This window comes from Lithobates pipiens, unplaced genomic scaffold (assembly GCF_037356315.1).
Source record: "Lithobates pipiens isolate NorthernLeopardFrog02 unplaced genomic scaffold, aLitPip1_a1.2 Scaffold_1, whole genome shotgun sequence".
Lineage (NCBI taxonomy): Eukaryota > Metazoa > Chordata > Amphibia > Anura > Ranidae > Lithobates > Lithobates pipiens.
Genome location: NW_027507685.1, coordinates 226594112 through 226620883, shown reverse-complemented (window position 1 = coordinate 226620883; position 26772 = coordinate 226594112). Strand labels below are relative to the sequence as shown.

Below are 26772 nucleotides of genomic sequence, written 5' to 3'. Positions count from 1 at the left end.
TCATGAAATAGAAAAAAAAAAATGCTCCCATAGCGTGATACCGTAAAAAAACTTAATCACACATAAGAAGATCCTCTTAAAGAGGAGGGCCGGTTATACGAAAAAAAAAAAAAAAAAGTCAGCAGCTGCAAACACTGCAGCTGCTGACTTAATCAACACACTCACCTGTCCAGGGCGCCCGCGATGTCGGCCACCCGAGGCCGACCCTTCTCTCGGCTCTCGGGTCCCGGCGCCGCCATTTCTTGTAAGGGAAACAGGCAGTGGAGTCTTACGGCTTCACTGTCCGTTTCCTACTGCGCATGCGCGAGTCCCGCAGCTACTGCGCATGCGCGAGTCCCGCAGCGCTTTCTGAATGGGACGCGCTGTGTTCTGGAACACACAGTTCCCAGAACACAGCGCGACCCATCACCCAGAAGACGCCGCGACGAAGACAGAAGACAGAAGATCTCCGCGGAGGAGGAAGAGGAAGATTAGGAGAAAGTGCCTAGCAACAGGCATTTCTGGTAAGTAAAAAAAAAAAATTTTTTCATTTTTTTTTTTTTTATATTTTTTTGTAATTTTTAATATTTTTTTGTTTTCAGGGTGGCCCTCCACTTTAAGTTACACTCACATTTAAAAACTTGTAACCATGCCAAATAAGTCACAGCCACAGCACACTTTAACACAGCTGATTGCCAAAGCATTGGTGATTTTAGCGGACCCAGGGTATGCGAGACACACTCTTTAAATCTCTCACCGCTCCTTGGCCTCGCTAGCACCTTGGTGAAGATAGACGTGAGCCGTCCGATGGTTCCTTTCACTCTCAGTTACCTAGTAGCCCCGTCCCGACATGTTTCGTCATTCACTTGACTTAATCATGGGGTTGGCTACTAGGCAGGGCATCTGGCTTTTTATTCCCACCACAGCTAGGCGCTGAGTGAGAAATGCCTGTGTGCTTGTGCACTAACTGTGTCTGCTATCACATCAATGCCTCAGCTTACACTGATTACTATTCACAGTTCTTCGGACAATAAAACAATTACATCCTATATTCAAGCAGCATACAATGAGCAACAGAGGCAGCACCCGCCTTTATTATATTACTGCAAACCCTGCTGTCAGATAATTTTAATTTTAAACTCTGTGAGTGGGAGAAACAACCTATACACCTATCGATTGTCATAGGAGTGCAATATATCATTGTAGCTTCTCACACTCACAGATCATCATAATACTGCATCAAAAGATTTGCATATTTTAAAATAACATAAATAAAAGCGGTCATTTCTCATAAAACCTCTCTTTCCTTGCAAAAATATATGAACGAGCAGATTGGAGCCACACATGATTCACCAGTTCTATAAATCATTGGATGATCAATGAACATTATTTTAACCCATCCTAGTATATCATTATCATAATATGAACTAGTGAGTCTTACATCCGACCTCTCCCCCTAATGAATATACAGTATAATATATCCATATGCAAAAAAATGATATATATTTAAATCTATGAAGATGAATATATATCATATATAAAGTGCATTACTTTATGATTATAAAATACAATTGGAGTCACTGGTGGAATGGGGATATGGAAGTGGAGCCTTGCGTGCGAAAGCGAGAAGGTACCTGGTTCCCAGTGCGTGTAGAATCCCTATTATCTACACTCTACCCAAGATTCATAAAAATGCTACCATTCCCCCAGCTCGACCCATTGTAAATGGCATAGGGTCCGTTACTGCGAGGCTGGGAGAGTACTTGGATAGATTACTCCAGCCAAGCGTAAAGGTCACTAGGGCCTATTTGAGGGACACCACTGACCTGCTAAAAGCCTTCGAGGGGTTAACCTGGTCTTCTTCTGCTGAAGTATATCTTGTCACGGCAGATGTAGCCTCCCTCTACACCATCATCCAGCATCAGGATGCAGCATTGGCCCTTAATTGGGCCTTGTGTGGAAGGGATGACATACCACACGTCCAGAAGGTGTTTTTGGGCCATGCACTTCAGTTTTGCATGGCACATAATTATTTCTGGTATGGTGGGTCCTTCTACTCCCAGCAGGTTGGTGTGGCTATGGGAGCAAAATTTTCCCCCGAGCCTCGCCAACTTGTTCATGCAGAGTGGGAGGACAGGATGGTATTTAGTGGGATGACCTCTTGTTTATCTGGGAAGGGATGGAGGCATCAGTTATGGAATTTCTGAAAAAACTAAATGACAACACTTGGAAAATCAAGTTAGATCATGTTGTCAGCCAAACTTCCGTTAACTTTCTAGATTTAAAAATAGAAAGAAATGGAACTAGACTTGTGACAACAGTGTTCTTTAAAAATACAGATAGAAATAGCTATCTGTCAATCAACACTGGACACCACCCTTCCTGGATTAGGAACATCTTTTTTTGTGAGTTAGGCGCAATTGTACAGAGCTTCAGGAATATAGGGCACAATCACAGATTCTAAAGGATAGATTTCTACATATGGGTTATGAGGTCCATTTTTTTTGGATAAGGTTATTTCTGAGGTAGGGGCGATTCCAAGGGAAAAATTTCTAGAAGAGATGGTAAGAGTACCTGATAATAACCAACATCAATGGGGGTTCATTTCAGGTTTTCATCAACAGTACAGGGACATTGAACAGATATTTGGGAAATATTGGCATATCCTCTGTAGAGATAAACATCTAGGAGGAGTGCTGCCAAGCACTCCAAAATGTATTTACAGACGCGCACCTAACATAGGAGATAGAATAGTGAAAAAAATATTAGATCCACCTATGAGACAAACCATTTTGCATAACCTGAGAGGTTTCTGTAGGAGATGTGTGTGCTGTAGAACAGTGAGTCAAATCAATAGGGGGGTTCCAAGTATTACAAACAGAGAAGGGGAAAGATTTGAGATTAGGGAGTTCATGATGTGCAATATGTCTCATGTGGTGTATCTGTTATGGTGCCCCTGTGGAATGTTTTATGTGGGATGCACTAAGCGTTTACTAAGGGTGCGAATCTCGGAGCATTTAGCAAACATCCGGAAGGGGTTCCAATACCACAGTGTTTCCTTACATTTTAAGGAACATCACCAACAAGACTCAAGTCTACTCCAATTTTGAGGAATTGATCATGTTTACCCCTCTTGGAGAGGGTCCAACCGGGTTAGGGACTTGTCACAGAGGGAAACCTGGTGGATATTTTTGATGAAGTGCCTCTCTCCAAGGGGAATGAGCATTGAGGTAGATCTAAATTGCTTTATAAGCAATTTTTGATCTAGATTTGTTTTATTTTAGTCTGAATGTCAGGTCACCTTGAGGCGAGGTGACAGGTGCACACCAAAGGATCAGGAGTGCACCGCCAGGTTGTGGACCCTACGGCTGACTGCTGCAGACGGGGGACAGATCCCACTGAGGTTAGAGCGTAAGATTCCCTGGGGCGCGGAGTCTAAGAGCCAGCAGGTGTTCACCAGAGCCTTGAGTGGTGAGGATGGACTTGGCTGCAACTGGCTCCAGGTTGCGACCCCCAGGCTCCCCCAGCTCACACCCACAGTAGGCAACAGGAGGATAGGGATGGTGAGGGACAAAGCCAAGGTCGGGGCCACAAGCAGACAAGAATAGTCGGGAACACGCCAAAAGGTCAGGATCACAGGCAAACAGGGATAGTGAAAACACGCCAAAATCGGTAACGGAAAACAGTAGAAGAGCACACGGCAGGAAACAGGAAACTAACACACAAAGGAATACACAATGGTTGATCAGCACTCATGGCCTGCAGTGCACAGGATAATATAGGGCTCCCTGATAGGGCCTGGGGTGGAGCCATGCTTAGAGGAGAGGTTATAAAAACCACCAGGTGGAAGTGGCTGGCTTCTTAGTCTGAAGACATGAGGGGAGGTAAGCAAACACAGGAAGATCACTGCATAACCATGACACTGAATAGATGTAGGTCCTTGAATTGGAATATATTATATATTTTTATATATATTCTGGAGTTTTTGAGTATTGACAATTATTGTATAAGTTTTTTTGCACACTTGATGTTGGCACATATGTTTTGAGATTAGGGATACATTTCTGGTCTATAATTGCACATATTTTTGGATTTTTATTAATATTAATTTTATTCAAATATTTTTACTTATATTTTATTTTTATTTTCATTTTTACTTTCATTTTTATTTTTTTTATTATTCTTCCATTTTATTTATTATTTTTTTTCATTTTCATTTTCTATTTTATTTTATTTTTCTTATTTTTTTTATTTTTATTTTTATTTTCACTTTTTATTTCTATTTTATTTTTATATTTATTTTTATATTTATTTTATGTATTTCTTTATTTATCACTACACACATTTCATATTTTGTCATATTAAATATATATTCTTCTTAATAGATTTAAATATATATAATTTTTTTGCATATGGATATATTATATATTCATTAGGTGGAGAGGTCGGATGTAAGGCTCACTAGTTCATATTATGATAATGATTTGTCTAGGCTGGGTTAAAATAATGTTCCTTGATCATCCAATAATTTATAGAACTGGTGAATCATGTGTGGCTCCAATCTGCTTGTTCATATATTTTTGCAAGGAAAGAGAGGTTTTATAAGAAATTACCGCTTTTATTTATGTTATTTTAAAATATGCAAATCCTTTGATGCAGTATTATGATGATCTGTGAGTGTGAGAAGCTACAATGATATATTGCACTCCTATGACAACCGATGGAGATCGGTAGGTGTATGGGTTGTTTCTCCCGCTCACAGAGTTTAAAATTAAAATTATCTGACAGCGGGGCTGGCAGTAATATAATAAAGGGGGGTACTGCCTCTGTTGCTCATTGTATGCTGCTTGAATATAGGATGTAATTGTTTTATTGTCCGAAGAACTTTGAATAGTAATCAGTGTAAGCTGAGGCATTGATGTGATAGCAGACACAATTAGTGTGCAAGCACACAGGCATTTCTCACTCAGCGTCTAGCTGTGGTGGGAATAAAAAGCCAGATGCCCTGCCTAGTAGCCAACCCCATGATTAAGTCAAGTGAATGACGAAACATGTCGGGACGGGGCTACTAGGTAACTGAGAGTGAAAGGAACCATTGGACGGCTCACGTCTATCTTCACCAAGGAGCGGTGAGAGATTTAAAGAGTGTGTCTCGCATACCCTGGGTCAGCTAAAATCACCAATGCTTTGGCAATCATCTGTGTTAAAGTGTGCTGTGGCTTGACTTATTTGGCGTGGTTACAAGTTTTTAAATGATTAAAAAATTTTTTACGGTATCACGCTATGGGAGCATTTCTTTTTTCTATTTCATGAGAGCACTGTCTATGAAAGTGTCAATTGGGTCAGCTTTTCTCCCGCTGAAGTGAAGGATTGTATGCCTGTCATCCACATCCCTGCAAAAAGGGTTTGGAAAGCGCTTTTCTGCCAAACACGTTGAGTGTGAGGCTGATTTAGTCGGTGAGTTAATTCACATAAGGGGGAGAGGAATCACATTTCACACTGTGCCCATCATTGCCGCCTCACTGTTCCCATCATTGCAGCCTCAGCTTGCCCATCATTGCAACCTCACAACCCCATCATTGCTGCCTCATCATGCCCCTCATTGCCGCCTCACCATGCCCATCATTGCCATCTCACCATGCCCATCATTGCTGCCTTACCATGCCCTCATTGCATCCTTACTGTGCTCATCATTGCAGCCTTACCGTGTCCTCATTGCAGCCTTACTTTGCCCATCATTGCAGCCTTACCGTGCTCTCATGGCAGCCTTACTGTGCCCATCATTGCAGCCTCACTGTGCCCTCTTTGCAGTTTTACTGAGCCCATCATTGCCGCCTTACCGTGCCCTCACTTCAGCCTTTCTGTGCCCATCATTGCAGCCTCACATGCCCATCATTGCAGCCTCACATGCCCGTCATTGCAGCCACATCATGCCCATCATTGCTGCCTTACTGTGCCCTCATTGCAGCCTTATTGTGCTCATGATTCCTGCCTTACTGTACCCTCATTGCAGCCTCACCATCATTGCCGCCTTACTGTGTCCATCATTGCCACCTTACTGTGCCCTCATTGCAGCCTCACTGTGCCCTCATTGCAGCCTTACTGTGCCCATCATTGCAGCCTTACTGTGCCAATCATTGCAGCCTCACCGTGCCAATCATTGCCGTCCTACTGTGCCCATCATTGCTGCCTTACTGTGCTCTCATTGCAGCCTCACAATGCCCTCATTTCAGCCTTATTGTGCCCATAATTGCCATCTTTCCATGCCCTCATTGCAGCCTTACTGTGCCCATCATTGCCACCTTACTGTGCCCATCATTAACACCTTACTGTGCCCTCATTGCAGCCCCACTGTGCCCTCATTGCAACCTTACTGTGCTTATCATTGCAGCCTAATCGTGCCCATCATTGCCGCCTTACTGTGCCCATCATTGCAGCCTTACTGTGCCAATCATTGCAGCCTCACCGTGCCAATCATTGCCGGCCTACTGTGCCCATCATTGCTGCCTTACTGTGCTCTCATTGCAGCCTCACAATGCCCTCATTTCAGCCTTATTGTGCCCATAATTGCCATCTTTCCATGCCCTCATTGCAGCCTTACTGTGCCCATCATTGCCACCTTACTGTGCCCATCATTAACACCTTACTGTGCCCTCATTGCAGCCCCACTGTGCCCTCATTGCAACCTTACTGTGCTTATCATTGCAGCCTAATCGTGCCCATCATTGCCGCCTTGTTGTGTCCATCATTGCAGCCTCACCGTGCCCTCATTACAGCCTTACTGTGCCCATCATTGCAGCTTCACATGCCCATCATTGCAGCCTCCCCATGCCCACCATTGCTGCCCTACTGTGTCCATCATTGCCACCTTACTGTGCCCATCATTGCCACCTTACTGTGCCCATCATTGCTACCTTACTGTGCCCTCATTACAGCCTCATTGTGCCCTCATTGCAGCCTTACTGTGCCCATCATTGCAGCCTCATCATGCCCATCATTGAAGCCTTATCCTGTGCATCATTGCCGCCTTGCTGTGTCCATCATTGCCACCTTACTGTGCCCTCATTGCAGCCTTACTGTGCCCATCCTTGCAGCCTCACATGCCCATCATTGCAGCCTCACCATGCCCATCATTGCCGCCATACTGTGCCCATCATTGCCACCTTACTGTGCCCTCATTGCAGCCTTACTGTGCCCATCATTGCTGCCGTACCGTGTCCTCATTGCAGCCTTACTGTACCCATCATTGCAGCCTCACAGGCCCATCATTGCAGCCTCACCATGCCCATCATTGCAGCCCTACTGTGCCCATCATTGCCACCTTACTGTGCCCTCATTGCAGCCTTACTGTGCCCATCATTGCTACCTTACCGTGTCCTCATTGCAGCCTTACTGTGCACATCATTGCAGCCTCACATGCCCATCATTGCAGCCTCACCATGCCCATCATTGCTGCCCTACTGTGCCCATCATTGCCACCTTACTGTGCCCATCATTGCCACCTTACTGTTCCCTCTATTGCCACCTAACTGTGCCCTCCATTGCCACTTTACCCTACCCTCATTGCAGCCTTCATTTGCCCAACATTGTCGACTTACTGTGCCCATCATTGCTGCCTTACTGTGCCCATCATTGTTACCTTACCGTGCCCTCATTGCAACCTTACTGTGCCCTTTATTGCAGCCTCATCGTGCCCATCATTGCAGCCTCACCATGCCCATCCTTGCCTCCTTACTGTGCCCTCATTGCAGCCTCACCGTGCCCTCATGGCAGCCGTACTGTGTCCATCATTTCCACCTTACCGTGCCCTCATTGCAGCCTTACTGTGCCCATCATTGTCACCTTACTGTGCCCTCATTTCAGCCTTCGTGTGCCCATCATTGCAGCCTCACTGTGCCCATCATTGCAGCCTCACTGTGCCCTCATTGCAGCCTTACTGTGCCCATCATTGCCACCTTACCGTGCCCTCATTGCAGCCTCACCATGCCCTCATTGCAGCCTTACTTTCCCCATTATTGCCACCTTACTGTGCCCATCATTGCCGCCTCACCATGCCTTCATTGAGCCACACTATTGTTGCAGCCTTACTGTGCCCATCATTGCAGCCTCACCGTGCCCATCATTGCAGCCTCACCGTGTCCTCATTGTAGCCTCACCATGCCCTCATTGCAGCCTTACTGTGTCCATCATTGCCACCTTACCGTGCCTCATTGCAGCCTTACTGTGCCCATCATTGCCGTCCTACTATGCCATCATTGCAGCCTCACTGTGCCCTCATTGCAGCCTTACTGTGCCCATCATTGCCACCTTACCGTGCCCTCATTGCAGTCTTAATGTGCCCATCATTGCAGCCTCGCCGTGCCCATCATTGCAGCCTCACCGTGCCCATCATTGCTGCTTTACCGTGCCCATCATTGCTGCCTTACTGTGCCCATCATTGCCGCCTTACTGTGCCCTCATTGCAGCCTCACCATGCTCTCATGGCAACCTTACTGTGTCCATCATTGTCGCCTTACCGGGCCCTCATTGCAGTCTTACTGTACCCATCATTGCAGCCTAACCATGCCAATCATTGCAGCCTTACTGTGCCCATCATTTCTGCCTTACTGTTCCCTCATTGCAGCCTCACCATGCCCTTATTGCAGCCTTTCTGTGTCCTCATTACAGCCTTACCATCATTGCAGCCTTAGCACCTGTATTACACACAGCAGTCAGCAGGCATCTCCCACTGTGTCACGGAGCTGTGAAATGTTCGGGCGCGCTATGACAAAAGTCTCACCCTCCTCCTAGACCAGCTCGTGTTATAGACAGAACACTGCGTCTATCACATGGGCTGGTCTAGGAGGATGCAGGACTTTTGTCATAGCGCGCCCGTACATTTCACAGCTCCGTGACACAGTGGTCTCCCGCTGTGCGTGACAACTTGGAGGAGAAGGAGAGAGGGGAGCACTGCGCTGCAGCCACAGTATAGATAAAAGTGGCCCCAGGGCAGGCAGCCTACCGGGAAATGTCTCGGTATCCCGTTATCCCAGTAGTCCCTGCATCAGATCCCTTAGTAAAAACAGCCCACTGTACACACAAACACTGGTTAAGCACACATTCAACCCTTTGATCACCCTAGATGTTTAACCCTTTCACAGCCGGTGACATTAGTACAGTGAGAGTGCATATTTTTAGCACAGATCACTGTATTAGCATTACTGGTTGTCAAAAGTGTCAGATTGTCGGCCATAATATTGCAGTCCAGCTATAAATCGCTGATCGCTGCCATTGCTAGTATAAATATTTTTAAAATAATACTGTATTTATATACGTATAACATGAACTTTTTTCTCCTGGAAATAGAGGGTAAACCCTGGCTGCGTGTTATACAGTGTTATTTTTTTTAATTTACCAGTGGGGGGTCAGGATTGGGTGGTCTGCCCCTGGGTGCTACCCATTGGGGGTTGTCAGGCCCGCTGCCCCGCCTCTCCTGGTCTGGTCCTGGGACAGCGCTGCCATACTTTAAAGTTAAGAAAACATTACTGATTGCTCTTTCTCATACAAAGTTACTCCCGTGTCACTCTCAATGTAAATGGAAGCCTGTAATACCTCGAAAAAACGCTGCTCATTCTGGCCGCTCTCTTCCTCCTGCTCCGCCTTCTCCTCGAGTGTAGCTTTTGATTGGAGGAGGAGAGCCGTCATGTGACCAGCAATAAAACCGTAGAGGAGAGTCACATGACCGGGTCCACAAGAGAGTGGCATTAATGGAGGTATTATAGGCTTCCATTTACATTGAGAGTGACATAGGAGGAACGTTGTATGAGAAAGGGCTGTCAGTAATGATTTACGTTTCCTGCTCCCCATATTGCTCTTTTTATCGTTCATTTTTATTGGATCACGTGATTCTTTTTGGATATTTTTTATGTCATTTTTTATATGTCATTTGGAAACATTTTTCAAATAAAACCTTTAATGGTGGAATTTCATTATGAGAGGCATTGTGTCCTTACTTTTTGTTTATGGTGAACCCGCTCTGAGCTCCTAGCTGACCGGAACCTTCGAGAGAGAGTTGAAAACCCTGGAGATCTGAGGTGTACCAATCCTGAAGTGGGCAGCGACTATTCGGATGGTGATCCATGACCTGATGTATACGAATGGTGTTTGTGACGCACATAAGCCTGCATGACACATTTACTATACAGTAGTTTGTGTCCACCATTTTCGGTAAGGGTATCCACCGTTTTCTATAATATTTTCTGGCTGTGAACGGAAGGCTATACAAAGTTCATACCAACGGAATATCTGGACTCACGTTTCACATTATTTTGTCATAGCTGGACTTTTTTATGCTCATATTGTTAGTTCACTAAAGCACATTTTCTGTATTCCTTACTAGACTGCACAACATGTGATATGTGTGCTGACATTTTAAGTTTGATTTCACTACCAGATCATTTGGTGATTTATGTCTAGGTTTTTTACATTTTTTGACATTATAGCGCTACATTGTTTGTTTGTTATCATTCATTAATGATTTACAATGAGGAGCAATGTATGAGAAGGATCTGGCAGTGATGTTTTCTTAACTTTAATGTATGCTGGCAGCACCCTTCCAGAAGACAGGGGGTCTCCTGGGAGTGCAGAGGGGCTTTATAATGAAAGGAGTCTGTGTACTATGCAGGGAAAGGGGTCTGCGTAATGTGCAGAGGGGCTGTGTGCTGTGCAGGGGGTCTGTGTGCTGTGCAGGAGTCTGTGTGCTGTGTAGGGGGCTGTGTGCTGTGCAGGGGATCAGTGCACTGTGCAGGGGGCCCGTGTGATGTGCAGGGGCTGTGTGCTTTGCAGGGGGGCCGTGTGCTGTGCAGGGGGCCGTGTGCTGTGCCTGGGGCCCGTGCACTGTGCCTGGGGCTGTGTACTGTACAGGGGGTCTGTGTACTGTGCAGGGGGTCTGTGTACTGTGCAGGGGGACTGTGGAAAGTTTTTCCTGAAACTTCCCTCCTTAAATTAGGGTGCATGTTATACGCCAATAAATACGGTATATCCTATAGTTTGTAGGCGCTATAACTGTTGCAGAAACCAATCAATATACACTTATTGGGATTTTTTTAACCATACATATTAGCCTACATTTATGAAGAGATTTGATTTTTTAAGTTATTTATTGGATATGTTTTATATCAGAAAGTACATTTTTTATAATTTTTTCAAAATCGTCTGTCTTTTTTTGTTTATAGCACAAAAATAACAAATCCAGGTGATCAAATACCGCCAAAAGAAAGCTCTATTTGTGGGGGGAAAAAGACATCAATTTTGCTTATGTACAGCGTTGCATGACAATGCAATTTGTCAGTTAAAGTAACGCAGTGGCAAAAAGCAAAACATGGTCTGTTTATTAAGGGGGGGGGGGGGGGGGTATATCTTCCAAAGGGCAAGTGGTTAATGAAAGGTTACAATATTTTTTATTTAGAAACCCGTCATGAACACATATAGCTACACTAATGCATATCTTCCATAAGTTTGAATATATTACTAGCTAAATTAACTGAAAACCCACCCATCTCAGGTTCCTATCTAATCCAGGCCTGGGCAGAATGTTCCTCTTCATTGGATGACATTGAGGGTTACACTTACAGACTGGCTAAGGATGGAGAAGATCTGGTGTCCTTAAATATCACAGAAGGTGTGTGGGTGGCTGGGAATGCCCCTCACTCTCAGGATATTCAGAGGATCATGCAGGCGGACTGCGCTGCAGTAGAGAGCATTAAGAATGTACTAATGCACTATTGCCCTTCAGTGGCCACCTTATACTTAACTGTGGGGAACAAAACTATTTCAAGAAAGAGTAAGTATTAACAGTAAATGCTTAAAACTGCTAAAAATGCTAAAACACATTTCAAATCAAAAGCTGTACAAACTGCTTACCAGCTCCTGTGGACCCCTTATTAAAGGGGGTCGATCTGCACCTGTGGCTTAAACCCAGCCAGAGCCTTTCTCCCCATCTCAGGGCTCCTCCACCAATCGGATGTCACTCAATGAGCTGGATGGGAATTTGTATCACCAAAAAAGACTTCATATAGCATAAAATCTTTGATAGGTTTATTAAAAGGGAAAATATTGCCCTTTCAACAATGAAATTTATTAAAAAGCCTCAAGTTTGGTGTGTCGCCAGCACACAACCAAACAAACCAATCCTCAATGACACGAGGGAGATGGTGATGTCAGCGCGTCACTCTGCCCTACACGTTTCATCACAAATGGCGTTGACCAGGGGCACATGCGGCGTGGCGTACCGCGACACCATCTTAAATACATTACAAACTACCAAGCCTTGTTCTGGGCCTTGGCTAGCCACACTGAGGACACATTGTTAGGAACCAAACCTTGATGTGAACTCCTAATACAACAGAACACAAACCAGCATTAGTATCATTAGACACTATGCTGTAAAGGGATTCCTCCTACAGATCATTCAATATACATTGAACAGCCCTGGGTATGATCTTTCCACATCAGTCCCACATATGGAAGGACACCTTAAGTAACTAATACACGGCAAAATGCAGTGAAATCAATCACCTTTTATCACCCCCACACGCTCAACAGCAGGAAGTAGTGGAGTTTAGTGATGGACGAACTTCCGACGGGACGTTTCGCGAACGCGAAACGCGAACGGGCACAAACGTTCGCGAAAACGACCGTTCGCCGCGGGCTCCATTGACTTCAATGGGAGGCGAATTTCGCAAACCTTTAGGTCGAATTTGCGGCCACGGGGTAATTATTAGGGGGTAGCACGTAGTCCCACCACCTGGACAATAGCATAATACATGTATGAGGTGAATTTGGGATCGATAACTACAAGCATTTTTTTTTTATTTGGGAAATTGTTCTGACAATTCAGGACTATGGAGCTAATGAAGGCAATGGAGGAGAGGGAAGGTCAGGGACCAGGGTAGGCAAACAAGAGGGTGCAGGAGATACAGAGCACTGACAGCAGCACCGTAATACAGAGCACTGACATCAGCACCGTGACATACAGCGCTGACAGCAGCTCCGTGACATACAGCGCTGACAGCAGCTCCGTGACATACAGCGCTGACAGCAGCTCCGTGACATACAGCGCTGACAGCAGCTCCGTGACATACAGCGCTGACAGCAGCTCCGTGACATACAGCGCTGACAGCAGCACCGTGACATACAGCGCTGACAGCAGCTCCGTGACATACAGCGCTGACAGCAGCTCCGTGACATACAGCGCTGACAGCAGCTCCGTGACATACAGCGCTGACAGCAGCTCCGTGACATACAGCGCTGACAGCAGCTCCGTGACATACAGCGCTGACAGCAGCACCGTGACATACAGCGCTGACAGCAGCTCCGTGACATACAGCGCTGACAGCAGCTCCGTGACATACAGCGCTGACAGCAGCTCCGTGACATACAGCGCTGACAGCAGCTCCGTGACATACAGCGCTGACAGCAGCTCCGTGACATACAGCGCTGACAGCAGCTCCGTGACATACAGCGCTGACAGCAGCTCCGTGACATACAGCGCTGACAGCAGCTCCGTGACATACAGCGCTGACAGCAGCACCGTAAGCAGCCCCAGGAGGAAGTCAGCACAGCACAGGGATGGTGTGATCCCCTCATAATAAGAACCCCCAGGAGGAAGTCAGCACAGCACAGGGATGGTGGGAGCCCCTCATAATAAGAACACCCAGGAGGAAGTCAGCACAGCACAGGGATGGTGGGAACCCCTCATAATAAGCAGCCCCAGTAGAAATATGACACCGCTCAACCTCTTCAAAGAGGAGGGTAGGGGCATATAGTACGGTGTGCTTTTTTGGGTCAGGGAAGTGAGCCAAATGAATTAAGAAGGTCTGTGTGCTTGATTCCAAAAATTGTTTATAGACATATACATGGTCTACTGATCACATGTGTTGAATTCCTCCGAGATCCATGCCTCATTCATTTTTAGAAATGTGAGGTAGTTAACACTGTGGTGAGCTAGGCGAGTACGCTTATCGGTCACAATCCCCCCTGCTGCGCTGAACGTCCTTTCGGACAGGACACTGGATGAGGGGCAAGCCAACAGTTCGATTGCAAATTGGGCAAGCTCTGGCCAGAGGTCAAGCCTGCCCACCCAGTAGTCTAGGGGTTCATCACTCCTCAGAGCGTCCACATCGGCCGTTAACCCAATGTAGTCGGACACCTGACGGTCTAGGCGTTCCCTGATGCTGGATCCGGATGACACCTGTCGATGGGTCGGCTGAAAGAATGACCTCATATCCGAAGTCACCAACACATCTTCAAACCGGCCTCTTCTTGCAGGCGCTGTTGGATTGGTACCCGCAAATCCTTCTCTGGGAGTGGGAATTGCTCCTCTGCCAGCGCACGCAAAAGCAGAATGCAGCATTTCTCGAAGCAAGGCCTGGAAGTGCTGCATTCTGACAGCCCTCTGCGACGGCGGTAACATTTCCGCCATTTTGTGTTTGTACCGGGGGTCTAAGTACGTTGCCACCCAGTACTGGTCCTTGACCCTCATGCTTTTTATACGGGGGTCCCTATTAAAACACTGGAGCATGAAGGCCCCCATTTGCACTAAAGTGGAAGCGGTGTGGTGGCCTGGCTCCTGCTCATCATCCAGGATAATGTCGTCCTCTTCATTCTCCTCTCCCCATCCTCGCACAACAGGGATCCCAGAAAGGTTTAAAGCATGCTCTTCTTGCTCCTGCTCATCCGCCCCGGCACCATCCTCCTCTGACTCCTCATCAGACTCCTGTTGTTGACTTGTCTCAGATAGAGTAGCCCCCCCTGGGAATTCATCCAGCATTGCGACTTCCTCATCTTCCCGCTCCTGCTCCTCCACAGCCTGATCAATGACACGACGCAATGCACGCTCCAGAAAGAAGGCATAAGGTACCATGTCACTGATGGCGCCATGGCTGCGACTGACCAGTTTGGTGATCTCCTCAAATGGCCGCAGAAGTCTGCATGTGTCGCGCATGAGCAGCCACTGGCGCGGTGAAAAAAAACCCAGCTCCCCAGAACCGTTTCTTTCGCAGAGTTCATACAGGTAGACGTTAACTGCACGTTTCTGCTGGAGCAGCCTATCAAGCATATAGAAGGTTGAGTTCCATCGCGTCGGGCAATCGCAAATAAGACGTCTGACCGGCAGATGGTGTCGCCGCTGAATGTCAGCAAGGCGAGCCATGGCCGTGTAAGATCTTCTGAAATGGGCCGAGATTTTCCTTGCCTGCCGCAAGATGTCCTGGACCCCAGGGTATTTGACAAGGAATCGCTGCACGACCAAGTTTAAGACGTGTGCCATGCACGGCACGTGCGTGATTTTGCCCTGTTTCAATGCGCTAAGCAGATTGGCACCGTTGTCACACACCACTTTACCAACTGTCAAATTGAGCGGTGTTAGCCACTCATCTGCCTGTGAACGCAAAGCTGAAAGGAGTGCCGGGCCAGTGTGGCTCTTTGCTTCCAGGCACAACAGACGCAGCACGGCATGGCAACGTCTCACCTGGCATGTGGAATAGGTTCTGGGGAGCTTGGGCGGTGCAGTGGAAGAGACGCTAGCAGCGGAAAAGGAGGAGGCAGCTGAGGAGGAGAGGGAGGAGGATGGAGTAGGAGGAGGAGAAGAAGAGTCAGGCCTGCATGCAATCCGTGGCGGTAAAACCAAATCTACACGGGTGCCACGGGTTACATGCTTGACGGCCGTCAGAAGGTTCACCCAGTGGGCAGTAAAACTGATATACCTTCCCTGCCCGTGTTTGCTAGACCACGTGTCTGTGGTCAGATGTATCTTGGCACCGACACTGTGTGCCAGAGATACATTCACTTGCCGCTGAACATGGCCATATAGCTCTGGGATGCCCTTCTCTGAGAAATACTTCCTTCCTGGGACCTTCCATTGTGGTGTTCCAATGGCCACAAATTTGCGAAAGGCCTCCGAGTCCACCAGTTTATATGGCAGTAGTTGGCGGGCTATGAGTTCTGACAAGCCAGCCGCCAACCGTTGGGCAAGAGGGTTATCCGGCGTCATCATTTTTTTACGCTCAAACATTAGGCCCACGGAAGCCTGCCTTTTTGCAGAAAAATGTGAGCTTGGCGTGATGGAAGGTGGAGTGGAGGACAATTGTGAGGAGAGAGGAGAAGGAGAAGTAGAAGACGAGGCTGGACGGTGAGAGCCTGCAGTGTGGCTTTGTGTGTTCCGTTGCTCCCACTGGGCTCGGTGATGGCTGCTCATGTGCCTTCTTAAGGCGGTCGTCCCTAGGTGAGTATTGGGCTTACCGCGACTAACGCGTTGACTGCAAAGATTGCAGATGGCAACGCTATTGTCAGCAGCGGACACGTTAAAAAAAGCCCACACTGCGGAGCCATGTGCCGGTGTCCTGGGAGCGCCAGATGTGACCGTACATGGTCGATGACTCGCTCCTGATACATTTGCAGTCTGCTTTGTCCCTGCTGTGCAATGTAAGTCATTGCTGCTTCTCCTCCCTATCTGCTGGTCCATATCTCCCTCTGAACTCCCCTCCTCTTCCTCTCTTGTGGGCACCCACGTGACATCACTAGACACGTCATCATCAACGTCACCTTCCCCACCGCTATAAGTAGAGATCTCGGAGTAGGCAGCAACACCGGGGACCAACCTCCTCCTTGGGCTGATCTGGGTACTGGCGTCAGACTGCTGAGTAGCGCTTGTTGCTACCTCCTCTTCCTGATCCAATACCAAGAGTGGCTGCGCATCAGAAATGTCCTCTTGATATGGATCGGAAAATAATTCCAGTGACTCAAGCGGAAGGTATGTGGTGGTGGTGGTGGTGGTCGTGTTGTTGGTGGTAGTGTCTTTGGGGGTGCACATAGCAGAGAGTGAAGAAGAGGGTGCAGATCGAGAGGATGAGGAGGGTGCAGAAGAGTAAGGCTGAGCGAGCCACTCAACCAAGTCTGGTGCATCCTTTAAAGTAATTGAACGCACCTTCTGCAACTTCCCACTTTGGCTCAAGCCTGTTGCTCCTGCCCTACCCCTACCACCCCTGCGGAAGGGCCTGCCTCTTCCTCTGCATGTCATTTTTTAAATGACCCTGTGACAAAACTCTTAGTCCCTATACCGCTGAAGGACTGCTGCAGTATAGGTGAGCGGTCAGCAGTGGTGCACGTCAACCCTATCTATTGTGGACCTATAGCGGTCCTTACAGAACAGCAGACTGTACCGCACTCAAGCCTATGTACCGTAGCACCCTATACCAAGTTACCAGTCCTTATAAGAACTTTTGTGGACCAAGCAGGTTGTGTATTAGTGTTTAGCAGACTGTACGTCAGTCCCTATACCGCTGAAGGACTGCTGCAGTATAGGGCAGCGGTCAGCAGTGGTGCACGTCAACCCTATCTATTGTGGACCGATAGCGGTCCTTACAGAACAGCAGACTGTACCGCACTCAAGCCTATGTACCGTAGCACCCTATACCAAGTTACCAGTCCTTATAAGAACTTTTGTGGAACAAGCAGGTTGTGTGTTAGTGATTAGCAGACTGTACGTCAGTCCCTATACCAATGAAGGACTGCTGCAGTATAGGGCAGCGGTCAGCAGTAGTGCACGGCAACCCTATGTATTGTGGACCGATAGCGGTCCTTACAGAACAGCAGACTGTAACGCACTCAGGCCTATGTACCGTAGCACCCTATACCAAGTTACCAGTCCTTATAAGAACTTTTGTGGACCAAGCAGGTTGTGTGTTAGTGATTAGCAGACTGTACGTCAGTCCCTATACCAATGAAGGACTGCTGCAGTATAGGGCAGCGGTCAGCAGTAGTGCACGGCAACCCTATGTATTGTGGACCGATAGCGGTCCTTACAGAACAGCAGACTGTAACGCACTCAGGCCTATGTACCGTAGCACCCTATACCAAGTTACCAGTCCTTATAAGAACTTTTGTGGACCAAGCAGGTTGTGTGTTAGTGATTAGCAGACTGTACGTCAGTCCCTATACCAATGAAGGACTGCTGCAGTATAGGGCAGCGGTCAGCAGTAGTGCACGGCAACCCTATGTATTGTGGACCGATAGCGGTCCTTACAGAACAGCAGACTGTAACGCACTCAGGCCTATGTACCGTAGCACCCTATACCAAGTTACCAGTCCTTATAAGAACTTTTGTGGACCAAGCAGGTTGTGTGTTAGTGATTAGCAGACTGTACGTCAGTCCCTATACCAATGAAGGACTGCTGCAGTATAGGGCAGCGGTCAGCAGTAGTGCACGGCAACCCTATGTATTGTGGACCGATAGCGGTCCTTACAGAACAGCAGACTGTACTGCACTCAGGCCTATGTACCGTAGCACCCTATACCAAGTTACCAGTCCTTATAAAAACTTTTGTGGACCAAGCAGGTTGTGTGTTAGTGATTAGCAGACTGTACGTCAGTCCCTATACCAATGAAGGACTGCTGCAGTATAGGGCAGCGGTCAGCAGTAGTGCACGGCAACCCTATGTATTGTGGACCGATAGCGGTCCTTACAGAACAGCAGACTGTAACGCACTCAGGCCTATGTACCGTAGCACCCTATACCAAGTTACCAGTCCTTATAAGAACTTTTGTGGACCAAGCAGGTTGTGTGTTAGTGATTAGCAGACTGTACGTCAGTCCCTATACCAATGAAGGACTGCTGCAGTATAGGGCAGCGGTCAGCAGTAGTGCACGGCAACCCTATGTATTGTGGACCGATAGCGGTCCTTACAGAACAGCAGACTGTAACGCACTCAGGCCTATGTACCGTAGCACCCTATACCAAGTTACCAGTCCTTATAAGAACTTTTGTGGACCAAGCAGGTTGTGTGTTAGTGTTTAGCAGACTGTGCGTCAGTCCCTATACCGCTGAAGGACTGCTGCAGTATAGGGCAGCGGTCAGCAGTAGTGCACGGCAACCCTATGTATTGTGGACCGATAGCGGTCCTTACAGAACAGCAGACTGTAACGCACTCAGGCCTATGTACCGTAGCACCCTATACCAAGTTACCAGTCCTTATAAGAACTTTTGTGGACCAAGCAGGTTGTGTGTTAGTGATTAGCAGACTGTACGTCAGTCCCTATACCAATGAAGGACTGCTGCAGTATAGGGCAGCGGTCAGCAGTAGTGCACGGCAACCCTATGTATTGTGGACCGATAGCGGTCCTTACAGAACAGCAGACTGTAACGCACTCAGGCCTATGTACCGTAGCACCCTATACCAAGTTACCAGTCCTTATAAGAACTTTTGTGGACCAAGCAGGTTGTGTGTTAGTGATTAGCAGACTGTACGTCAGTCCCTATACCAATGAAGGACTGCTGCAGTATAGGGCAGCGGTCAGCAGTAGTGCACGGCAACCCTATGTATTGTGGACCGATAGCGGTCCTTACAGAACAGCAGACTGTAACGCACTCAGGCCTATGTACCGTAGCACCCTATACCAAGTTACCAGTCCTTATAAGAACTTTTGTGGACCAAGCAGGTTGTGTATTAGTGTTTAGCAGACTGTGCGTCAGTCCCTATACCGCTGAAGGACTGCTGCAGTATAGGGCAGCGGTCAGCAGTAGTGCACGGCAACCCTATCTATTGTGGACCGATAGCGGTCCTTACAGAACAGCAGACTGTACCGCACCCAAGCCTATGTACCGTAGCACCCTAGACAGACCAAGTTACCAGTCCTTATAAGAACTTTTGTGGAACAAGTGAGTTGTGAATGATTAGCAGACTGCAGCAGAAGGGCAGCAGTCAAGTATAATATTCTTTCTATATTTGGAAGAAAGAATATTATACGTGTACAAGCCTATTACCGTACCACTGATACCAGTCCTGAAAAGAACCTTTGTGGAACTAATAGTAACAGCAAGTCTTTAAAATTATCCTCACTGCCTGACACACTGCTTCCTGCCTGTCCCTATACAAATTGGCAAAAAAGAGTAGGCTGGAACGATTAGCTGGAACAGCTCTTTTGTGGACCTGATAGTAACAGCTAATGATGATGATGATGATGATGATGAAGAAAGACTAATCTGGCTGAGCTGTCCCTAAAATAGCAGCATACAGCGCTCTGTCCCTTTATCTAAACTGACAAAAGAAACTCAGGCTGCTGACCTAACACCTATACCAGTCCTGAAAAGAACTTTTGTGTACCAAATAGCTAGCGTTTTCTCTGTCCCTACTCCACACAGGATCCTTTCCCTACAGTGACAGAAGAAAGAATGTAAAATGGCCACCGGATCGGGTGTATTTATAGGTTAGGGGGAATGTCCAAGTGTCCATGAGCTGTCATGTCTCAATTGGTTGTCCTGTAACACATGATAAACGTGTCACGAAAGGTTAAAGTTCTTGTATACATTAAACACGTAAGTCCGCCGGGGCGAACGACGGAAAAAGGCGTTCGAACCCGCGGACGGCGAAAGTCGGAAATTCGCCGCGAAACGACCGCCGGGCGAACCGTTCGGCCATCACTAGTGGAGTTGACCATCAAGTGACACTCTCACAAACTCCGTAAAATGACCCCTAGTGGACAAAAGAGAGGACAACGCTGGTTACATAATTATCCAGCTGGAATACATTTTATAGTTTAACCCATTCTAAATGGCTAAAGCCCTAGCTATCCAAGACTCAGACCAGAGTTCTCAACTCGACAAAGTTAAATTGTTATCACATATAAACACATATATAGTTGTTAAAAATATAAATCAGACTTAAAAATTAGAAAATCTATGTCACCCCCAAAAGACACCTTCCCACAACAGGAAGTGATGGAATTCATCACAAGGTGCCCCCATTGAATTCCATAACCATGGAGACCCCTAGTGGATGAAATAAGGCAGTTTGGCCAAATGATTAACCAACAAAAGAAAGTATTTTTACATCGAAAAATACCCCAAACTCCTAATCAGGATCTAAATTATTAATCCAATCTCTATTTATTTTACACCTAGGAATTATTATTGAATGCATTGACATCGACGTCTACATTTAGGCCGAAGAGGACATAAGATTTTAACCTATAAATTCAGCCCATCTCCTGTTTGGAGATCTCTCTCACTAGAGAGCTTCTTCTCCAGTGTAGTCTATACTTGTCAATACCCAAAAATAGGGGGGTCCCTATTATGCTTCATATCATAATTAGAGTTGAGCAGACACTTGGATGTTCGGATTCAACGGGTTTGGCCGAACTTCGGAAAAAAGTTCGGGTTCGGGACCGAACTTGACCCCGAACCCAAACCCCATTGAAGTCAATGGGGACCCAAACTTTGGAGGACTAAAATGGCTCAAAAAAAGTAATGGAAAGGGCTAGAGGGCTGCAAATGGCAACACAATATTGTTAAGAGCATGGCAAGTGCTCTGCAAACAAATGTGGATAGGGAAATAACTTAAAATAACATTAAAAAAATAAATATATATATATATATATATATATATATATATATATATATATATATGCTGGAGGCCCCCTTCTCAGAAGAAGAGGTACAGGAAGTGATTAAGAACCTCAGAAACTCAACGGCACGATGCCACACATATGGTGGGAATGCCCCAGAATACGCCCTTTCTGGAAAAAAAAATTAAATTTAATGGATAATCTAGTGGGAAAATAAAATACTTTGAAGAAATTATAATCTTGACCTAGGAGGATGAGGTCCATATGGAGTAGGAGGTTGAGGTGGCAGTGGATGTGGCGGTGTAGGTGGAAGCAGCGGTGGAGGAGGACGAGGTAGCCATCACTGATTAAAAAATACAACAATGGCTGGGTAAGGCTTGTGATGTGTCGAATTCTGTCCCCCGTCGGATAGTGTCCGCCCTGTACTGCGTTTGCTCAGTATGTAGGACAAGGGGATTTCGAAAATCTCAGAAGACAAACGGCGCTGTGCGGTGAGTCCAGGTTCAATCCACACAATCCGAGGTTCAAGCCGAGCGAAGCGAGGCCGTGCCCGAAGCGTGGTGAGCGAAGTGTGGCGAGCGAAGCGAGCCTGTGAGGGGCCCTGTTAGTGTGCTACCGTATGTCCACTTGGATGGTGGGGCTTGAACCTGCACTCACGGGGCAGGCGCCGTTCATCTTCCGAGATTTTCAGAACCTCCTTGTCCTCGGGCCGGACACTATCCGATGGACAGTTTTTGTCAGAACACCGGTATACATGTCTATTCTGCACATGATACGGACAAGTCCTGTGGGATCCATGCCTGGTTTATTTTAATGAACGTGAGCTTGTCCACATTGGCTATGGACAAGCGGCTGCGTTTGTCTGTGATAACGCCCCCCTGCCGTGCTAAATACACGTTCAGATAATACACTGGCTGCAGGGCAGGCCAGCACCTCCAAGGTGTAAAGGGCAAGCTCAGGCCATGTGCCCAATTTGGAAACCCAGAAGTTGAAGGGAGCAGACCCGTCATTCAGTACATGTAAGCGTGTGCACACATACTACTCCACCATGTTGGTGAAATGCTGCCTCCTGCTAAGACGTTCCTTCTCAGCTGGTGGTGCTGGTTCTTGTGGCGTGCTGACAAAGCTTTTCCACATTTCAGCCATGCTAACCCTGCCTTCTGAGGTGCTGGTGGTGCTCCGGCTGCGTTGGCGACCTCTTTCTCCTCCTCTGCCTTCACCTTGTGCTTCCACCGTATCCCCGCTGTCAGGTGGGAATGCCACCAGCAGCGCCTCTACCAGCATGTGCTTGTACTCGCGCATCTTACAATCACGCTCCAGTGAGGGAATTAAGGATGGTACATTGTCCTTGTAACGGGCATACAGCAGGGTGGCCATCCAGTAATCAGCACCGGTTAGAATGTGGGCAACTCGGCGGTCGTTGCAGAGACACTGCAGCATGTAATCGCTCATGTGTGCCAGGCTGCCCAGAGGCAACGAAAAGCTGTCCTCTGTGGGAGGTGTATTGTCTGTGTCCTCTGTATCCCCCCAGCCACGCACTAGTGATGGCCATGAGCTAGTCTGGGTGCCACCCTGCTGTGAACATGGTTCCTCCTCCTCCATCTCCTCCTCCTCATCCTCCACCTCCTCATCATCCAGAACTGTGCCCTTTCTGCCGGACAATTGTGTACCTGGCGTTTGTTGGTGCAGGAACCCACCCTCATAGCCACTTGTGAATGACTGCCCTGAAAGCCTTGCAAATAATCCCTCTTCCTCCTCCTCCTCCTCCCCCTGTGCCACATCCTCTTCCATCATCACCCGAAGCATTTTTTCAAGGAGGCATAGAACTGGGATAGTAACGCTGAGAACGGCGTCATCAGCACTGGCCATGTTGGTGGAGTACTCAAAACAGCGCAACAAGGCACACAGGTCTCGCATGGAGGCCCAGTTATTGGTGGTGAAGTGGTTCTGTTCCGCAGAGCAACTCACGCGTGCATGCTGCAGCTGAAACTCCACTATCGCCTGCTGCTCGCACAGTCTGGCCAGCATGTGCAAGGTGGAGTTCCACCTTGTGGGCACGTCACATATGAGGCGGTGAGCGGGAAGGCCGAAGTTACGCTGCAGTGCTGACAGGCGAGCAGCAGCAGGGTGAGAACGCCGAAAGTGCGCACAGACAGCCCGCACTTTCTGCAGCAGCTCTGGCATATGGGGGTAATTTTTAAGGAACCTCTGGACCACCAAGTTCAGCACATGCGCCAGGCAAGGGATGTGCGTCAAACCGGCTAGGCCCAGAGCTGCTACGAGATTTCGTCCATTATCGCACACCACCAGGTCGGGCTTGAGGCACACTACCACCAACCACTCATTGGTCTGTTGTTCCATGTCCCTCCACAACTCCTGCATGGTGTGGGGTTTTTCCCCAAAACAGGAAAGTTTTAAAACTGCCTGCTGTCGTTTACCCTGGCTGTGCTGAAGTTGGTGGTGAAGGTGTTACGCTGACTGGATGAGGAGGCGGTAGAGGATGAGGAAGCGGAGTAGGAGGAGTTAGCAACAGGAGGCAAACTGAAGCACCCTGCAATCCTCGGTGGTGGAAGGACATGTGCCAAACTGCTATCCGCCTCAGGCCCAGCCACCACTGCATTTACCCACTGTGCTGTTAGGGAGATATAACGTCCCTGACCGTGCTTACTGGTCCACGCATCCGTAGTTAGATGGACCTTGCAACATATGGCGTTGCGCAGTGCACACCTGATTTTTTCCCCCATTTGGTTGTGCAGGGAAAGGATGGCTCGCCTGGAAAAGTAGTGGCGGCTGGGCACGACGTACTGTGGGACAGCCAATGCCATCAGGCTTTTAAAACTCTGTGTCTCCACCAGACGAAATTACAGCATTTCAAAGGCGAGGAATTTTGAAATGCTAGCATTCAGGGCCAGGGATCGCAGGTGGCTAGTGGGGTGTTTCCTCTTCCGCTCCAGTGTTTGGGAGATAGAGAGCTGAACGCTTCCATGGGACATTGTGGAGATGGTTGGTGACCCAGGTGGTAGTGTTGCTACCAGCTCCTCTGTTTGCGGGTTGGCAGGTGCCACTGTCACTACAGAGGTGGATGAAGAGGCAAAGACTGCAGCAGAAGAGGAAGCAGGAGGAGCCAGAGACCTTTCTTGGTTTTTGAGGTGTCTACTCCACTGCAGCTCGTGTTTTGCACTTAGATGCCTGGTCATGCAGGTTGTGCTCAGGTTGAGAACGTTTATGCCTCGATTCAGGCTCTGATTGCACAGCGTGCAAACCACTTGTGTCTTGTCATCAGCACATTGTCTGAAGAACTGCCATGCTAGGGAACTCCTTGGACCTGGCTTTGGTCTGCTCGGTCCCTTGCTGTGTTAGAAAGTAGCAGGTGTACTGTCTAGGGGACGGACGCTCCGCTTTTGCATCCTGCTCCCTCTTCTGCTGTGCTGGTGGCTCTGTGCGAGCACCGCCTCTTCCTCCGAACTACACTGGTCACCTGCATGACGTTGATTCCATGTGGGGTCCAGGACCTCATCATCCTCCACATCGTCTTCCACCCAGTCTTCACCCCTGCCCTCCTTGTCGGTCTGCACCATATGCGAAAGCAGCAGCAGTTGGCACCTGTGTTTCGCCATCATCCGAGACGTGCTGCGATGGTCCTCCCATCTACTCATCTTCAAACATAAGTGGTTGGGCATCAGTGCACTCAATATCTTCCACTTCTGGGGCAGGGCTAGGTGGATGATCCTGGGAAACCCTGCTAACAGAGTCATCAAAAAGCAGAAGAGACTGCTGCATGATTTGGAGCTCAGACTGCTTGGCTTATTTGCAAGGGGGTGATGTGAAACACTGATGGACATCGGCTGCAGGTGCCAAACTGTAGTTGGCACAGATCGACCACGTCCTCTACCTGCAACAGGAGCCCCACCAGCAGCACCACGACCAGAGCCACATCCCTTCTTTGACGTTCTCCTCATATTTTCCAAATTTAGGATCTTGCCCTAAATGGGTGTTTTTGCAATAGCAGAATACACCCACAGTATGTACAGGGTGTATGTCACAGTAACGTATACAGTGCTGGTGCACTGAGCTTGCAGATAAAAGTTATATTCTCTGGCACTGTGCTCATGGCAGTGTAAAAAGACTGTGAACTGCAACCCAACCAGGTAAATCTGTGTAGATTGCTGAGTTATTAGAATAGATTTCTGAATCTGGACTCCTAGCTAATTCTCTCTCCCTCAAAGCAGCAACATGAACCCCTCCCTACACTGTCTATCTTTTTTCTCAGTGCAGTGTAAAATCGGTGACTAATTAGAATAGATCTCAGAATCAGGACTCCTATGTTATTCTCTCCCTAACAGCAGCAGCAGCCAGGAACCTTTCCCTACACTGTCTAAAGCAGAGTGACGTGCTGTGCTGTGTGCCTCTAGCTTAAATAGAGGCTGGGTCACATGCTACACTGGCCAATCATAGCCATGCCATTAGTAGGCATGGCTGTGATGGCTTCTAAGGGCACACCAGTTAAACGAATGTTGATTGGCTGCTGCAGGGCTTTTTAAAATGTGCCATTACGTTGCCTGAACACCGGACCCGAACCCGAACATACAGTCAATTGTTCGGGTTCGGGACCCAAAAAGCCAAAAGTTAGGTACGGAACCAAACTTTACAGTTCGGGTTTGCTCAACACTAATCATAATACTTAGACACAGAATGATTTTTAAAATCCTTTCTGATATTACTTATATGTGCATTGAGCCGTACCTGTAGGGCTTGTTTGGTCCACATACTGGAGCCCACACGGACATTGAATCAGATATATGACCCCAGTAGTAGAGCAAGTAATGAATGGTTCAATCTCAAATGAGTGAGGCGTGCTAGTGGAGGAAAAAACATTCACTCTCCTATTGGTACATCGATTATAGGAACATACCTGGCATTTACCACAACAATAATAGCCTGTAAAGTTTGGAAAGAAACATTCTCCTTAGGTGGATCCTGAACACTAGGGGCTATCCTATCCCTAAGAGAATATGCACCCTAAAGATTACTTGAGGGCTCTTAGGCAGGATGGTGCCAAGCACCTGATCATTGCCCAAGATATGCCAATGTTACTGTATCAGTTTTTTTATACTCTGATGTTGGACAGAATAAGTGGTAATAAATGGAAGAGAAATATTAGCACTATCCCTATCTTTAGGTTTTTCTAACATTGACATCCTATCCAAATCTCATACAGATCTAATCATATATTGGAGAGCTTCAAGGTTATAGCCCTTTTCTACAAATCTTTTAAGTAGGACCCTAGCTTGTTTATCATACTCATCAACCTTAGAGCAGTTACACCTGAGTCGCATACATTTACTTTTAGGTACTGCCTTTAACCATGATTCATGGTAGCAGCTGTCCAAGGGGATATATGAATTCCTGTTAGTG

The 26772-nt window shown here is 47.5% G+C and overlaps 1 protein-coding gene across 2 annotated transcripts in view; it reads left to right on the top strand.

Annotated features, from left to right (window-relative positions):
- Positions 1–26772, top strand: part of LOC143983873 (H-2 class I histocompatibility antigen, alpha chain-like) — an 83035-nt gene that overhangs the window by 39722 nt on the left and 16541 nt on the right. The window contains exon 3 of one of the 2 annotated variants that reach the window (XM_077483987.1): positions 11522–11800. The exons of the other annotated variant lie outside the window; for it this stretch is intronic. Coding sequence (XP_077340113.1) covers positions 11522–11800 — 279 coding nt within the window. The remainder of the gene's footprint in view (positions 1–11521; positions 11801–26772) is intronic. 2 annotated transcript variants of the gene reach the window in all.